Raw genomic sequence first — 19,865 nt, 5'->3', positions numbered from 1 at the left:
CAATTAAAATGCGGAATTTCTTTCTTTCGTTGAGCTCATCCGAACGAGTCTTTTCGTAGATAAAAATTGAACGTTTCGTAGCTGTTTGTAAAACATTGCGAGGTGCCGAATGCGAAAAGGAGGCGGAAAGAACTTCCTCTTCATACTTTTCAGAGAAAAAGGTCAAGAGTGTTATGTTGGTTCCCTTCATTCATTCATATTGGCTCATCATATTGGCCTTCTGTAGTCGTGTGGCCAGAGTGGCGAAACTAAGATGATTTGTAAACATTGAAATCACCAGCAATTACAATTTCACTGCTCGGAAAACTCTCAAGAATCTTCAATATGTAATTGGAAAGGGCATCGAAGCTTGATAGTGTTATATCTCTTTCCGCTTTTGGACTTCTGTAAAGAACCCCGAAGTGCAAATAGTATGCCCTGCTGATTTTTATCAGGAACAGCATTCTCATAAGGAGACAAACGTGAGCATTTACTGAGAATAAAATTAAATAAGTAAGAGAGCTAAATACGGCTGTACCGAATATTTTTTTTTTAATTTTTTTAATTATTTTTTTTTTTAATTTATTAGTGAAAAAAAAATTATGACAAAAAAACTTTGTTCGTGAAAAAAAAATTGGGGTTAAAAAAATATTTTTCCCTATTTTGACCCATTATAGGTCCAAATTACTATAGCCTTCTATACATCGTTGCAATGGACTTCAAAATATCTGTCATTAGATATCCATTTTCTGAATTAATGACTTAAAAATCCAGATATAGACCAAACATAGGCCAAAAATCGAGCTTATCCCGTTTTTTTCCTTATATCTCAGTCATTTATGGGCCGATTTTCTCGATTTTATGTAGCAACCGAGCCGGGAGAATTGCCGATGTATTGATGTATCAATCATGTTTGTAAGTTATTTGAGAGCTACGGAAAGTTGATTTCAACATACAGACGGACAGACGGACATGGCTATATCGACAGCGTTATCTATAACGATCCAGAATATAAATAATTTGTGGGGTCGCAAATGTAGAAATTACAAACGGAATGACAAACTAATATATACCCTTGCCACTCATAGTGAAGGGTATTAAAAGAAAGAAAGTCCAAATCAAATCAATTGTCCAAATTTAGAGTACAATTTTCTATGTAATTAATTATAGATAGTAAATGTCACTTGGCTAATATGGACCAATTTATATATATTTGACCATTTGACACTTATGTTCTCTTTGTAGTGCAGATAGACGACAATTGGTTGTTTTATACATCCCAGGTGGTAATCTAGCGTTTAGACACTTGTCACTTAAGTGTCTCTAAGTAATCTAGAGTGTGATCACTTTAAAAGTTTATTTTGTATTGCACTCTTTTTGTGAGTAATTCTGGTTTTATACAAAAAATGTGTTGATATAATTCGTATACAGCTTATTAAATATACTGACATCCAATGTAACCTAGCATGATATCAATTATCACTTTAGTGTCTCTAAGTAACCAAGAGTGTAGACATTTAAACGTTTATTTTGTACTGAATATTAGAAAGAAGTTATTTTAAGTAATCTATTGGAGAGGAAGGTATTTTTACAAGCAATCGGATATTGGATTGACTATGATATGTCTTTTTAACTGACTAGTTGAAGTCAATTGATTGATGTATGAGGTACATGTTAATATAACTAGTTATGTAGCTGATCAAGTAACCAGTTAGGTAGCTAGTGGGGTAACTGACTCTATGTAACTAGTTCGAGACAATCACCAATAACTGTTGGATGGTGAAGACTCGCTTATGTTTGTTTCGGAAGATGAGCATCAATGCAGAGACTAGCGAGATTCTGGTTTGAGAAGGGTATTTAAGATTTGACGGATTATAACATTCAGAGTTGTTTTAGTATATATTTTCTTACAATAAAATCGGACAAAATTAGTTGTCAATATAAATATTGAAATCTATTATTTACGTTTTAAGAACTACTAAATTTGTATTTACACTTTCAAATTATAATAGAAATGCCGCTACCTACCGGCAACGGGCGGTAGGTAGCGTAATTTTTTTTGCCACAACACTTAATTCTTAAATATATTTTCACTTTCAATTTACCTCTTCCTCCGGCCGTTAGGGGTGTCAGTGGGCAAACCGGAAATAGTTGAGCTTGTAGAAATTGCACACGTCCACCTAAATCCATTTTTTGCAATAATTTACTTAACAATTTCTTATTTCAACACTTAAATAATAATTATAAACATTTTTCAAGCAACACTTCTTTACACTTATTTACACTCATTGATTTCTTTTAAAACCGACTCGTTTGTCTTTAAATGAACGAACGAACGAACGAAAGAACATTTGAAATAAATCACAAAATCCTTTTCAATTTCCGTTATTTCCTTCCGCCAGGATGTTGATATAAAATATTTTACTTTTATTTCGGGATTTTAAAAACACAAACACACACACAAAAAGGAACACATAAACCTGGAGATTATTAACAAAAAAAAGGGTTTTTTTTATTGTAATAATTCTTTTATTTATAAGGATGTTTAAGGATTTCTTTGTAAAAAAAAATTAAATTGAAATAAAATTCTTATATATTTTGTTCTTCCACTCGTATTAACAATTCACGTGTTCAGCGCTCTACTAACAAGTTTAACAATAAATTTGTTTCAGATTTTTTTCAGTGGCAGTAAATACAAACAGGTACTATACAATAGTTGTGGGGTTTTACAATTTCGATACTACTATTTTAGTTTTTTGTTTTTTATTCTTTCCTCTAAAACATGCATTGAAATCAACAAATAAACAAACGAAACGAAAACAAAGTTAAATTGGAAAATACTAACATCCATCCCTACATTCCAGTATAATTGTATATTTATTTGTATGCGATGATTTAACAACGAAAATAACAGAAAAAAAAACGTACCAAGGAAATTCCTTGGATACCTTTTAAGGCCTTTTTGGGGGTTCATTCGTAGTAATAGTTGTTTTAGCTGTGTTTGTTAGGTTACCAAACTCTGTTGTTATTTTTATTTTGTTTTTTTTTTTTGCATACGAGTTCATTCTACTCCAATTCAAACATTCTATAGTCTATTTCATTTTCTAACAACATTTTTGAGAATTTTTGTAGAGGGAGTTAGGTAAATGAAAAATTTGGGTTTTTTTTAGAAATAATCAAACCAAAGTTAATCGAATAATAGGCAGTAGTAGGTAGGTAGTGTTTGTAAAGAGGAGTGTAATGAAAAGTTTCATAGTAAAACAAACTATGCAAGTAAAACAAACTATGCTAGTTTTGCAAATATTTGGCTAAAAAAGCGTAACCACTTTTTTAGCACAAATTTGTTTGACGTGTTTACTCTTACAATTGTTTTGCAAGATCAAACACCATCAAATAAAATAAAAATATTTTTTTTGTTTTGAATCATCCAAAGTAAAATATGTTTTTGGAATAAATAAAAGAATTCTAACATACAGTGGTGGCCAGGAATTTAAGACAAAAATTGTTTGCTAAATTCCATGTAATTGTCAATTATTTTTTCAAATATTTCCACAAATATGTATGCATGAGGACTGTTTTAACACACAAGTGTGTTTTTTTCGACTGTGTCAATTCATACATATTCACCATGAACACATACAGTTTTTCTACAACTTGACCAAACATTTTTTTTTTTAAATAAACATATTTTCTCACATTTATATCATTATATTTTTATTATTATAAAATAATCGGACCAAATTTCGTATTTTTAGTTCCATTAGTTTCGGTCATATCATGTTATTAACAGCGGATGTTCGCTGAGGTGGGTCAACGTATTTCCACAGATCTTTGTCCATATATGTTTTACCGATTTTTCCAAACATTTTTCAGAAACTAGAAACATTAATTATAAATTTCATACCCTTAAAGGTCCTTTTATTTTGGCTGTATTGCACTTAAAATTCAGTTGATGAAAAAAATTCAAGTATTTGTCTTAAATTGGTGGCCACCACTGTATTTATTTAGTGGTTACGTCTTTTTCGTCAAATATTTGTTAGTGTGATATTTGTTAAGTGAGAATTAATGACAAAATGATATATAATTTATTAAAATCAAAAACCAGAGAAGCATCTATTGTAAATCCCGCATTTTTAAGTCATGCACCCAATATAAATATAAAAAAGGAGGGATTTTATGGGGCGAATCGCCATAAAAATAAATAGTATTTAAATACTCGTATAAATATATCATTTATCAATAGAAATATCATTTTAAATTTCGTTGCAAAAAAATAAAAATTATGAAATATTTACAAATTATTATTTATTTTTCTTATATTTTTACACCTTCGCCTTGACAATCAAATTGATAAACATGATAGCATTATATCATTTTTGTGTTTAAATTGTTTAAATTTGAAAATATTTTAAATATTTATTGTTTTTTCTTAAACAAACAGACATTCTTGTTGGCGTTGTTCTCTACCACCACCACCTGTTGGCAAGATCTTAAATTGACGACAGCTGAAATGTCTTCTGTCACAACTACTGCACGTTATAATTTGTCTGGTTTTTCGAATGTTTCTATATTAAACACAACAAACAACAAGTTATTCATACATGATCTAAGAGTAAAGATCATTTGTGAAATGATAAATCTATTTGCATTATCAGTATGAACATTTTATTTTGGGTTTTAGCAATATTTAGGTTTTGTAATTAATTGTGAATTTTCTGTATAATTTTATGCCAATTTCTAAGGGGTTTTTTGATTGTTTGTTAAGGAAACAAAGAGTTTTATTTTTGATAAGAAGAAATGATAACATAAGAAATAAGAGATTTGAATGCGAAATATTTACTATAGTAAAGCTTATTTTGGTTACTAGCAGACAGCTTTTTAACTGCAGAATATATTATAGTTTGAGAAATATTAAAAAAATTAAATTTTCTTTAATTAATATTAATCATACGCAGTGGGGGAGAATTATTACAACTATTACGAATTTAGCTAAATGTCTAAGAAACTTTATAAAGCATTGCTACAAAATAAAAACAAATGAACATTCTCAGAATCATGGATGCCATATTGTGTAAATGTATTAATTTTTAAACCAAAATATTTACATGACATCTCATGTAGTGTAAATAATTAAGTAAATTGTAAGGACCTTTTTAATTTTCTATTGAAATATCTCTTAAATTAAATAAAAATTAAAATTTTATTGCAGTTCCCGTACATTTAACAAATTAAATTTATATACAGTGGTCAAAACAATTGAAACTTTTCCAAATATTCCATATGTAGCCCAAAATTTAAAATATTTTTTTTAAAATAAATTTTTTTTTTTTGTATTTTACTTGTATAATTTTATTTATATAAATTAACTGAAAAACAAACAACATAATTAATTATATTCTGAAAAAAGGGAACAAAATTAAAAATATTCAAATATTCATATCGCAACTGACAAAACAATGGAAACTTTTAAACTTCTGCAAGAAAGAAGTGTAAAACGAAAATAATATTTAAAAGAACGATGTAAAAAGCATCCTGTTTACAGTTATTTTATTTTATTTTTAAATTCTGGTAATTTTTCACAATTTCTTTTTCTAAGTTTTTCGCATAATTGCATTTTTTCAAAGTTAACGAAAATGGATAAAGTTAAGATTTATGAAGAATTAAAAAATAAAATAATTAACGATTTTAAAGCTGATTTAAAACAAAAAAGTATCTGTGACAAATATTCAATAAATAAATCAGCAGTTTCAAAAATTATAAAGAAATTTCGTGAGACCGGTTCTGTAAAAACTCCACATTTAGGTGGAAGACCTCGTAAGACTACTCCTAGACAAGATAATTTAATAGCGAGAGAGTTCAAGAAATTCCCAAAAATAAGTACCCGAACAGTTAGTCGCAGGGCAAATGAGCCTGGTCTTGGTTGCTATCGTCCATTTCTAAAAAGAACCGTTCTGCTCGTCTACAATTTACCAGGGATCATTTAAACTGGTCGATACAGAAATGGAATACTGTCCTCTTTTCCGACGAATCCAAATACAATTTAAGAGACAGTGATGGGAGAACATTTGTAAGACGACCAAAGGGAAAAAGATTAGAACCAAAGTACACAAATAAGACTGTAAAGTTTGGCGGTGGCAATATTATGGTATGGGGTTGTTTTTCAGGGCAAGGTATGGGCCCAATTCATATTATAAAAGATACCATGACAGGTATAGGATACAGAACCATATTAAACGATGTTATGTATCCATATGCTGAGGAAAATATGCCCCTAGTTTGGAGATTCCAACACAACAACGACCCGAAACACACCTCTAGGGTTGTAACCGAGTGATTACAATCCAACGAGGTACGTGTGGCCTACCTAATCGCCAGATCTCAATCCCATAGACAATCTATGGGAAATTGTATTGTGGTTACAGTAAACATATATATGTTTGTGACAACCATTTATATGATGAAGGACTTATCATATTATGGTGCTCTCGGCTTAAGGCTTATCATAATCTGAGAACAACATATTATGATAAAATTATTCATCATAAATATGGTTGCCACAAACATATATATGTTTACTGTAACCATATATATGGTTGAGACAATCATGTGAATCGTAAATTAACCATATTATGGTTACCACAATCATGTAAATGGTTACTGTGACTATAATATAGTTAAAAAACTTGTTACACTATATAAATGGTTACAGTAACCATGCCCAATTATATTTTTTCTCTGCGTGCAGTGAAGAGATATTGTGCTCTTGTTAAAAGAGAATTGAAGAGCACGAAAAAGGTGTTCAAACAAATCACATACGATCTTTTACGATTCGTGTTATCGTAATGGATCAATTTTTCATTGGAAGTAATTAATCGGTGGAAAAATGATTTTCAAGGTCTCTCAGCTTCAATTGGTTTTAGATGAATCCTACTGCTTGCAAATGTTTTAAAATTGCTGATTAAGTAGCTTCCAATGATTTTATAATCTCTTGTTGAGTTTGACATGGCATTACTCTCCAATTCTTGGTCTTCAAACCTGGGCGATATTTGTCTTCATGTCATTGAAAAGACATGAAACTGCATTTTGTTTGTTGAACACTTTTTTCATTTGAATGAAATTACTCCCAAATTTTTAGGTATTTTTATTTTACCTGTTCATATGACTGGCGCAAAGTACAAGTCGCAATTTTAAAGATATTGCGATAAAATTTAGTACATACATTTTTGTCGGCACGAGGACGAAGCCTATTGAAACTGGGTGAAGTCGGTACATTATTTCACCTACACCACATTTATATGTGCGCTACTTTATCGGTCGTAAATGGCTAATTTATATAGGTATATACACAAATTTTGCTCCAAATAAGTTTTATATATTCCGAATTAATGTCACCTAATTTTATGATGATCGGTCTATAACACTCTGCTACAAAATGACACTTTTTGTCAGAACTTGAAAAGCGACCTAATGGGGGTTGTAGGCCTAGGTGAGGACATACTAAAACCGTTTTCAAAGATTTTGAAACACCCTAAAAATTTTGAGATATTGTGAAAAAACTGTTTTAGGGTAGGTCGTAGTACTTTAGTACCTCTAACTCACACATTTTTAGACCGATTTTTAAACAATTATGGATGGACAAAGAATTAAGCTTTCATAAAATGTATGCACAAAATGTATATCGAAAAAATTGCGTAAGTTTTTATAAAAAGTTTCGCTTTATTTTTTATTTTTTTAATAATTTTTCAAATTCAACAATAGTTATTTTAATTTTTTTCTATAAAAACCTATTCTTTTTTGCACAGTGTTTTAAAGACAACTTTATATGGGAAAAAATTAGATATTACTTGTTAAAATCGGTTTATATTTGCAAAAAATTTACCTTGTAAATTCAAATTTTACAAATATTTTTTTTCTACAGTTTTTTTTTTTTTTTTTTATTTATTTATTTATGTATATGCGCTGGGGGAGAAAATACTAAAAATGGTGTTAATTAAAAGTTGAATAACTTTTACAATTTTAATCCGATTTGAATAATTAAAACCATGTTTTATTAAGAACTAAGTTTCCTATATATGTTGGTATAAAGTTTTATAAACTTTCATATCAAAATAAGCAATGAAAAGCGACTAAAATCAAAAAAGTTGATAAATTTTGTTTTTCTTTTCGATATTCTTAAGAAAAACAATACTTATGACTTACAAATGTATAAAAAACTGCACGTAACGGTTTTTCAGAATAACTTCTGAATTTGAGGGTGTTTTTGAAATTTTTTGACACAATTTGTAATGTACTCAGCAAGCCCTATAACCCACGGTAGGTCGTTTTTTTTCCTTCGTATCACCGTGTAATTAGTCATAGTTCTCATATAAGGGACCGCTTCCAAAAATCACTTTAACGAGCATAAATCTCTTAAAACTGCAGGTATAAAGAAATAGCTTCCATATAGACATAAATCACACGATCTAATTTCATGGCGATCGGTCCATAATTAGTCATAGCTCCCATATAATGCCCCCTTCCGAAAATCATTCACGAAAATAATTTATAGTGTAGGGTATTATATGGTTGGGCATTTAAATAAAATTAATTTAAATTTATGTAGAAAATAAAAAAAATTTAAAATTAATTTCTGACTTTAAGATCTAGTTTTATTCAAGAAATTTACAAAGTTTATTTCAAAATGTTTACTAAAATAAAACTTATTTTGTTTACTAATTGATTGGTTGTAAATGTTTACAGAATGGCTTATAATTTAATAAATATTTAAAATTAAGTACAATTTTCCAGAATTAATATTAATCATACGCAGTGTTGCAAAATTAATGAAAATATAAAATAAATTGGAAAACGCTTAAGAAACATTAACGAATATTGATTATATATTTTACCCAAATAAAATCGAATGTATCTAGATTTCGAATATATAAAAAATGTTTTCCCTGAATTGATTTCTGAAAATAAAAATTCTGCACAAGAGTGGATTGTTCATAAAATATGATTATACTTGTATCTTTCTTTAAGCATAATGGTGTTAAGCGCATTTAAGATTCGGTTTATTCAAATATAGCTTGTTTTAATTTCAAATATGTTGGACAAGATGTTTAACTTTAATATTGTACTAAAACTTTATTTAAGTTTTTATTTTGGAAAAAATAAGTTTTTCTTTCAAATCACCACAATTAATGACCAAAAAACCATTTAACTTTAGTAAACTACATTCCTAAAATGCTTTGAATTTGAAAACAGGAAAAACGTTCTTACAAATGAAACCTTATAGAAAAACATACAACAGAAACACAATTTATCATTTCCTAAATGATGGCTACAAGCCATAAAATGTACTTTAATTACAAAACCATCACTAAAATCTTTTGTAAGAAAAGAATAAAAAAAATCCTAAAAATGTTTTTGATCTCTAAAAAACTTACCACTTGTATAATCCGTTAAAATAAGGGCATAATCCATAATTATCGTAGTTATTGTTGTAAAGCACGCAGGAAGACACTGGTGGCAAGCAGCCACAATCGTTGCCACAATTCACAAAAACTACAACAGTCAATTAGTTTTCAAAACTTGCACAAAAAAAATAAAAACAAAGTAATTTAACACTTTTTTCCGGCAGCTACTGCAGTAAAACGAAAATTGTTTTTTTTTGTGTTTAACTGCATAGAATTGTTATTTAAAGTTGTAATCACGTTTTTTCAATCAATATTTAGAGTGGCAAACACACTTGCCTTTAACTACTCTCGAAAAAGTCATTGTTAAAAGAAATATTGAAAATAAAAAAAAACGTTTAAATTGAAGTGTTAAATAATATTTGGTTGATATAACAACCTAACCATTACAAATTTCTTTAAATATGCCACCATTATGAACTATTAACCTCAATAGGAAAATTGTTTTTAGTTGCCAGCTGAAAATCTAACAAAATCCTCATATTGATGTTTACAGAAACGTGTTTGGAATATTAAAAAATGTGTTAGGATGTGATTTGAATATTTTTTTATAATTGTGTGTCTATCATTGTCATTATATCTCTTCAAGTTCCTTAAAATTCTATTTCAATTTCTTTTTTGTTTTGTAGAAATAATTTAATTTTTTTTTAACACACATTTTTATATTTTAGATTTAGTTTACGTCTTAGTATCTTTGTGTTTGACTACCAACTTCTCGACTGACAATTTCATTTTTGTTTCCAGTTGTTATTACTTCATTTTGTGTTGCATTGACTCAGCCACTCATTCGCTTGTTGAAAACTGACTGACTGACTGCCTGCCTCTCATTCATTCAAATGTTCCAAATTTCATAGAAAAAGTTATTTTGTTATTGTATTTTATCGCAAAAAATTATTTGTACAAATATTTATTTTTTTGCTTGTTTTGCAAATTTGTTTTTTTTTTCATTGTTTGTTAACAAATTTTCACAAGTAACAAATTTAAATTCATTGGGACTCCCTCTGATTTTCTTTAGTTTTTTGGCATTTTGATACTCTATACTAAATATTGAGTTAAACTTAACATTATTATATCCTACACCACCATAGTATACCGATTATGAACGATGGGTCCATAAATGGTTATCGTTCCCATAAAGAGCAAACTCCAGAAAATCACTTTAACGAGCATAAACCCCATACAAATGTTGGATCATATAGAATATTTAACATAAAGAAGCTTCATATAGAAATATTGGGTGATAACTTAAAAATAATGGATTCACAACAGATATAAATTATATGTAATTTTTATGGATAAATATCTTTCATTTATTCTGACAGTGTAAAAAACAAAGTTTTTTTGCTTCGAAAATATCGAATTTTGTACCAACAAAGCGTCATATGTTGGAAGTTTTGCTTACTTCTTTAATTTGCTCCGATTGCTCACCAAATCTTATTGTGAATGTGCTGGAAATGGTTTGTTCGGTTCAGAAGTGGTGATTTTGACACGAAAGACAAAGAGTTTGCCAAACAAGTTAGAAGACCCAAAATTGGAGGCATTACTTCATGAAGATTGTTTTAAAACTCAACAAGAGCTTTTAAAATCATTGGGAGCTATTCAAGCAGCAATTTCAAAACGTTTATGAGCTGAAGGATCCATCCAAAAGTAGGGAAATTGGGTACCATACAAATTGAAGCCGAGAGAACTTGAAAGACGATTTTGCATGTCTGAAATGCTGCTTGAAGGCAATAAAAGAACATCATTTTTGCACCTAATCATTACTTGCGATGAAAAATAGATCCATTACGATAACCCGAAACGTAAGAGATCGTTTGTGAAGCCCGGCCAACCAGTCGAATCCACACCAAAGCCAAATATCCATGGCAGTAAGGTAATGCTTTGTATTTGGTGGGAGCAAAAATGTCCTATATATTATGAGCTGCTGAAATCTGACCAGACCACCACAGGGAACCTGCACCTAAAGCAACTGATTCGTTTGAAGCCAGCATTAGCCTAAATACCAGAATATGCGGCCAGACTCGAAACTGTAATATTCCATCATGACAGTGTTAATCCACATTATACAATACCTGTTAAAAACTATTTAGAATGAAGTGGTTGGAAAGTTTTTCTTCAACCGCCTTATAATCTAGACCTTGTCCGTCCGGCTACTATTTGTTTCGATCGATTGTACAAATTTTGGTATCCAAATAAAATTTATCAGAAAGAAGTTTCATATAGAAAGAAATCAAGCTACTTAATTTCATGGCGATCGGTCCATAATTGATTATAGCTCCCATATAAAGCCCACTCCGAAAATCACTCACTAAAATAAATTATTTAAATTTTAAGAGAAACGGGTTTTTCTGCTCATTTACTCTGTATAGGATAGGGCTTGACCGACTATACTTTCTTACTACACTGAGGGAAAAATGACGTTGCAAAATCGACAACGGTTGGTGTCATTTTGGCACCATACGGTGTCACTTTTTTTCGACACCGTACGTTTACAATTTGTAAACAAATGGGTACGAATCGACAACGCAATGTTGTTAAATTAAACGCCGACGCATCTCAATGTGAGTTGCTGACAAGTTATTGTCAAAGTGTTGCGGCGAAACTTTTTGCTCTGCTTTGTTTTTATAAGTGAGTTTTAAATTTTATTTACATTAAAAAAGTGAAAATATTTAAAAATGAAAATATGTATAAAAGAAAGTGTAATTGTGTTTAATAGTGAATTTGTGTTGACGCAGATGAAGATCCAGGCAGTGCAAGAAATGAGAAGATCACCGAATCCACTGACGACATACACCTCCAAAAATTCCTGGAAACAATAAACATACAGTTTTTGTACATTTAAAAGGAAAGTAGAGCTATATAATTATAATCAATGTAGAATACAATAAGTATTTGTTTTATTTTTTAGAATGATGACCTGTGGAAGCAGTGCCGCAATTAGGGATGCTATTTGAAATTTCACATACAGGAACTCCGACAATTGCCACCAATGTTTTGCCAAATTTAAACATGAAATTTATATGTATTTTATATTTAAGTATTTATTAGTATTGTATTTAAAAATAAATGTAAAACATAAAGGAATTATTATTTATTTCAATTACCAAATCGTACACGAACGGTGTCAAATCCACAACATATGGTTTCAAATTGACAACGGTGCGGTATCAAATTGACAACGGTCAGGTGTCAAATCGTACACGAACGGTGTCAAATCGACAACGGATGGTGTGAATTCGACAACTGAATTGTGTCATTTTTTCGTTGTCAAATTGACACCGTTCGTGTACAATTTGTGCACATACGGGGTTGATACACTATTGTCACCGAATGGTGTCAAATCGTACACGGATGTGTTCATTTTTTCTCTGGGTGTACTTCTTCTTATGAAAATTTGTTTCATTCTATTCCAAGTAAAAACTTACAATACCAAGCAATGAGCTAAATGTTAATAAAATTACTGCCCTTCACTTATAGTTTAGCATTTACGACAGTATTTTATCCTGAAAATTAATAAATCAATGTTTGTCTTAATCCAAAAAACCATAATTGAGATTTAAATACAAAATGTTGGAATAAAACAAAACACTGAACCGAATATCATGAAATTTCACATGGCCGTAGGAGAGGAGAATTTGGGTTTAAATTTAGATAACAAAATAGCACGATAACAAATTTAAGGCCCTTAAAATAAAACGAAAAACGATATTACTCTTGGCTTCCTCAAAAAATTTCTTAAGGAACTTATAATGTTTTTATTATTGTTTGAAAGAAACCTCAACAAGGATAGCTTTAAAATAGAAAACTACTAAAACATACTACTGGAGTTTATCTAGGCACTTCCTAATTTTACTACTTTTGAACGAAATTTTAGGCTAAGTGTTCTAAAATCCAATGACGCCTAGTTTATCGGCTTCAGGAGCAAGGAAAAACCTACAAATTTATTGCCAAATTCTTAGGACGGTCCGAAAACTTCGTTACAAATGCTTTATAACCAAAACAAAATGTTCAGATACGTGGAGCAAATAAAAAAATTTCTCCAGCTACGTATAGTAACTTTAGCTAAACGGGACCACTTCAAGTCATCTAAGGCAATTTAAAGTGAAGTTGGGAATGTTGTATCATCCCGAACGGTCCGACGAAGACTGTTAGATGCAAAACTACCCGGTAAAATAGCTCAAAAAGTACCCTTGCACAGACAGACCAATTTGAAGAGGAAACATTTTGCCCTGGCTTATAAAGCATGGTGTAAAAATGTGGCGAAATATACTTTGGAGTGACGAAACTAAAATGATGTACAAAGAAATGTACGTCGATCGAAAGGCAAAGAATTGTATATAAGAATGAACAAAAAGGAATGAAGTAGGTCGAATACACCTTATTACAAGACACTATGGATAGACATGTGTAAAAGGATTTATTGGAGACAGAGCTGAAATAGAACTCTAGTATGGACATTTCAGTAGGATAACACAACTTAAACGTTCTTGAATGGCCAAGTCAATCTTCCGACCTAAGCTTTGGGGACAATTAAAGCGACAAATGCCCAAGCTGCAATGCAGTAATAAAACAAAATTATGGGAAAATATTAAAAAAGCTGGTATACGAAGGGTCAATAAGTCCGTGAATTTATGAATGAAACACAGGTTTTTAGATTAAAGCTTTCTTATACCCAAGTGTTCATTGAAAATTGAAACCACTGAGCCATGTGAGACGCCTATGACTTCCACAATCTCTCACACTTTCAATATCCGATAGTCCAACACCATATCGTGATTTTTTCAATTGTTTCGGGTGTAGAGAACTCAATTGGGCGTCCAGAATGTTCGTCATCTTGCGTGCTTATACAGCCACAACGAAATTTAGTAAATCACTTTTTACCATTGAAATTGATGGTGCAGAGTTCCTATAAGGAGTGAGATCGAAAAAACCTTAACACACGTTTTTCATTAAAACTTTTAACGCAAGTATTAAGTTGTCAATTATTATGTTTCAATTATGTTAATTTGTTGTTAATCTAATTAAAATGAGTGACGAGAAAAAAGTGCATACTAAAATTTATTAAATATTTTCAACAAAACCCAACTTGGTCCTACAAAAAGTTGGCCAAACAATCAAAGGTCAAACAAATTCCAATGGTATTAAACAGTATCGGCAGATCTTGTCCGTTGATAAAAAACCTGTTTCATGTAGAAGGAATGGTACACATGATGTTTCTAAAGCCAATAAATAGAAAGCATTTTCAAAAGAGCTCCCAACACATCCGGTAGGAAAGCAGTTCGGTTAACTCAGTACTCGGACTATTTGGTACGAAAAGTTAAAGCCAATGCAGGTTTAAAAACATACAAGGCTCAAAGAGTTCCTGACAGGATTTCTGCTACAAATTTAGAGGCCAAAGACAGTGCACGGAAATTGAAGTAAAATTTTTTACAAAAAAATAATCCTGCTGCATAATGGATGACGAAAAGTATGTTCTGGAAAAATTTTCGCAGCTTTCGGGTCAAAACTTGTATGTTGCTGATGCTCGAGGGAATGTTGTAGAAAAGTTTAAGACCCAAAAGCAGAAAATGTTCCCAAAAAGCATGGCAAGCAATATGCAGTTGCTGCAAAATAAGCCAAACATTTGTCACAAACATTTAAATACTGAAATTTATATCCAAATGCTTCCATTCATAAAACTCTTAATGTGTCCACTTATTTTTGGCCTGATTTGGCATCCTGTCACTATGATAAGCAAGGTCTTGAGTGGTAAAAGAACAATAATGTGGTATTTGTACTAAGAGAGGCAAATCCTCCAAACTGAAAGGAGTTAAGACCAGTGGAGAGATATTGGGCTCTTGTTAAAAGAAAATTGAAGAGCACAAAAAAGGTGTCCAAAAGTGTGGGAGATTTTAAACGGAGATGGACTACGTGTTCGAACAAAGTAACAGAAAGTACTATAAAGACCTTAATGGAAGGGTTTCCGGAAAAGGTTCATAAATTCATCACTAGTGATTAGAACTATAAAAGAGAGTTTTAATTAGCCGTCATAAAAAAAACTCATTTGAGGAGTTTTATTTTTCCCGTCAGAAAATAAAACTCATTTGAGGAGTTTTATTTTTTTCGTCATAAAATAAAACTCATTTCAGGAGTTTTATTTTTGCCGTCATAAAATAAAACTCATTTCTTTAATTTTCTACTTTTTCTTCGGTATCTTTCTTTATAGAGTCTATCTGATATAAGTAAGTAGTAATTTAATCAAACAATAAGAAATTAAAATCCCACTTGTTTTTATTTCAATGACGATTTATTCAATTATTACAATGCAAGGCGCTTTACAAATTGCAATAATCTGACCAGTGGCAAGCTTTATGTGTTAATTTACTTAAAATGAGTTTTATTTTATGACGGGAAAAATAAAACTCCTCAAATGAATTTAATTTTCTGACGGGAAAAATAAAACTCCTCAAATGAGTTTTATTTTCTGACGGGAAAAATAAAACTCCTCAAATGAAAAATAAAACTCCTCAAATGAGTTTTGATATAACCGTTACGGTCCATGGTTTCTAAGCATTTAGAATTGATATTGTTAGATAGCTTCAAATAAAATCGTCTTTACCAAATACTTTTGAAATGTTCCACTTCTCCCAAGACCATTTTTGCTTACATTTATGTCATTTATACACGTACTACTATGTAGTTGACAAGTCACATCATTGTGTGGTGGAGATGGTGGCAACAAATTAAATTGAAAAATTGTTGTCTACTTTTGGGGGGCTGGCTGGTTGCTCATAACGAGTGATGAAAACAATTGTTAGATAATTTGTAATTTGTTTAGGAAATAGGAAACATAACAATATATTTTGCACATAATCTTAAATCTAATAAAAGCAATATAATTTCTACACGTACATATTTCTAAATATAACTTGTATAAATGTCCTTAGTATAATTAAACTCTTTTTGATTTAGCTTCAATGTTTATTATTTATTATCACAGTTGCTAAACAAAACTAATAAATAATTGGATATTTTATAAATTACTGCAGTAAAGCAACAAATTTTATAAATAAAAACAAGGATTGTTTTAAAAATTATTACAAACGCAATTATGTTAATGCGGTTTTCCAAAAACAAGCGGAAACAATGACGTCAATTACAAATTGGCAAACGATAAACGAAAAAATTAAGTCACGTGAGACCTACAATTAATATTAAACACATTATGAAATAATATAAACCTTGATTTGAAAAAGACACTTGGATACACAGGTAGGCAGGCTGGCAGGCAAACACTCAAATAGACAAACGTGATTCATAAAAAGACCATAAATTTATTTGCCAAACGTAACATTACGAAAAGTTTGTCCTTTCTTTTAGGAATATTCATAATAAATACGCAATTGGTAGGAGGCAGGTGCGGATCCAGAGGGTGTGAAATAGGAACTAACCCCTCCCAAAACCGAAAATAAAAACAAGAAAAAAAGAAAAATATAGAACAAATTTTGATTTTTTTTCCCTGGATCCGCACCTGGAGGAGGTCAATATGGATTCGATGAATATGAATTGTAGAAAATTTTGTTTTGTATACAATTTTACTACTGTTGGAAAAATGCTAATATTTGGGCATATGGAGGAACGATTATAGATTAGTTTATGTATCAGCAGGTTCCTGAACTGATAATCCTTTTCAAACCTCATTAATCTTTAATTGAAATATTCAATTCACTTACCAATATTTCCTTCCATAATGTTAGAAAAGTTCAATAAGTCCAATTTTTAAAAACGCCTCTTGAATTTTGTTCTTTTGGGAAAAAATTATTTTTAAAAATAAACCAGGAAATCACATACATATGTTAAAAATTAGCAATAAATCACAGCATTTTCTATGTAAATTCTCTTCCAAACGAAAAACACAATAACTCACACTAATAAATCTTTTAGACACCGATTGATTAAGAACATATGAAAATAACAACAATCACGGTTAATTATTTGTTCAACATTTAAAAAAGATTCAAAAGAAAATATACAAAATAAAATTAGTTTTAAACAAATTTGCCAATTTGAATATTCAATTTATCATATTTTCGCTTTGTCGAATTTATTTATTTAGTAAAAGTTTTTCGTTGACAAAATACGAAAATAAAACAAAATTTTCAAATATTTTATTTGAATAAAAAGAAAACAAAACTGAAAAATAATGACAAATTTGAATTTTATGGCCTAGTGAACAAATTTATTTAATTTTTTTTGAATATTTTTTGTATATTTTAAAATTTACTTGTTTTCGGTTGGCCATTTGAAATGGTTTTAAACTGAAATAATTTGTTGGTGTTAAGGAATTTATGAAAAATTTATTATGTTGGTAAAATAAATCTGCATGCACAGCTACACATATGGGAATGTATAAATCTTTATTAGTTTAAAAACCCAGTAAACAAACAAGGGTTAAACAAAAATTTAAGAAAACAAGTAAGATTTAACTAAAAACATTTTTTTTTTAATATTTTTATTTAAACAAAATTAATTTTTTTTCAAAATTGTTTTTTAATTTTTTTGAAAAAAGAATTTATGACAAAAAAATTTTTTAGATGAAAAAAAATTCGGGTTAAAAAATATTTTCCCGATTTTGACTCATTATAGGTCCAACTTACTATTTCCTTATATACATCGTTGCCATGGACTTTGAAATATCTATCATTAGATATCCATATTGTCTATATTAATGACTTAGTAATCCAGATATAGATCAAAAATATATAGCGACCGAGCCGGAATAATTCCCGATATATTGATGTATGAATTATATATGTAAGTTATTTGGGGCTAAGTTATTTGATTTTTTTCTATTTTTTATCTATATTTGGAGTAATAAGTCATCTAATGATAGACATATATAACAACATAGTAATTCGGAAATAAAATGGGTCAATATCGAAAAATATATTTTTTAATCCGAATTTTTTTTCACCAAAAAATTTTTTTTAAATGATGTTCACGAATCTGGCAAAATACACATCTGCTCAAAATAATAGATACACCAAAATTTATTTTTTAAAAACGAAAAAAAATAATGGTATATTGTAAAATTATAAAAAAAATTCAGTCGATTTTTATTTATAGTTAAAAGGAGAGTAAAAAACAAAAACAAAATATTTCATAATTAATAATAAATATTATAAAGTAAATTAAATTTCTTAAATTTCGAAAAATTTGGTGCTCATAATAATAGATACATTTTTAAAAATTCTTATTAAACAAAAGCTAATAAATTTTATCTTAAAAAAATTAGTTTATTATTAAAGTAAAGCTAGTATCCAGTATATCCACCTTTGTTTTGTAAAACTTTCTCCACTCTTCTGGGCATACTGGATATCAAGTTCCGACACTTCTCCAATGGAATCTCGTACCATATTTTTTGCGTTTTCTCCCATAAATCGTCTTTATTTTTGAAAACTTCCTTCGAAAGCCTTATCTTTAATTCACTCCACAAGTTTTCTATTGGGTTTAAATCAGGGGATTGGCTGGGCCAGCTTAAAACAGGTACGTTATTCTCCAAGAACCAGTTTTTAACTAATCTTGAACTATGTTTTGGGTCGTTGTCCTGCTGGAATGTCCATATTAATGGCATATTTTCCGATGCATATGGAAGCATTACGTTTTCCAATATGTCTCTATACCCACTAGCATTCATGGTATCTTCTATTCGGAATATCGGACCAACACCATTCCATGAAAAGCAACCCCAAACCATTATGTTTCCCCCGCCATGTTTTACCGTCTTTTTTGTAAATTTAACGTGGAATTCTTTTCCTTTTAGTCGGCGTACATTTCTTTGGCAGTCGTTTCCAAACAAATTTATTTTTGTTTCGTCGCTCCATAAAATATTTCTCCATTTTTTTTCGCCTTCACACCCGGACCATTGTAAGTGCTCTTTAGCAAATTCTAATCTTGTCTTGATATTTTTTTGGCGCATTAGTGGCACTTTTCTGGCAATTCTTCCCGGCAATTTAGCTTGTAAAAGACGACGACGAACTGTTTGTGGACTGATTTCGTTACATAGCTCCGCAGAAATAGCTTTCGATGATATGAAAGGGTCTTTTTTTAACCATAAGGACGATCCGCCTATCTGTTTCTGGACTGGTTTTCTTTGGTCTACCGCGAGTTTCTCTTTTTTGTTTTTTAGATAAAGCATTTTGGACAAAATGTAAAGATCTTCCTATGCTCTTTGCTATTTCCCGTAATGATTTTCCTTGATTTCTCATCGTTTGAACAATTTTTTTCTCATCTTCGGTACAATGATGATTTCGTCCCATTTTCTTCAAAAGAGTCCTATTTTTTATAAAATTGTTGCTAAAATTTAAATTATACTTACTGTTTCACGTAAATAGGAACAAAAAATTGCACAAAAAAAAAATTGTATATAAACAAATTACAAATTACTGATGT

The 19,865-nt window shown here is 30.1% G+C and overlaps 1 protein-coding gene across 1 annotated transcript in view; it reads right to left on the bottom strand.

The window, feature by feature from the left end:
- Positions 1-17,282, bottom strand: part of Nna1 (Nna1 carboxypeptidase) — a 221,621-nt gene extending 204,339 nt beyond the window's left edge. The window contains exon 1 of the mRNA XM_065510249.1: positions 17,147-17,282. Coding sequence (XP_065366321.1) covers positions 17,147-17,162 — 16 coding nt within the window. The 5' untranslated portion in view covers positions 17,163-17,282. The remainder of the gene's footprint in view (positions 1-17,146) is intronic.
- Positions 17,283-19,865: the final 2,583 nt, after the last annotated feature.

This window comes from Calliphora vicina, chromosome 4 (genome assembly GCF_958450345.1).
Source record: "Calliphora vicina chromosome 4, idCalVici1.1, whole genome shotgun sequence".
In the NCBI taxonomy this organism is placed as follows: domain Eukaryota; kingdom Metazoa; phylum Arthropoda; class Insecta; order Diptera; family Calliphoridae; genus Calliphora; species Calliphora vicina.
Note: the sequence above shows the minus strand (reverse complement) of the source record. Positions and strands in the feature narration are given on the sequence as shown.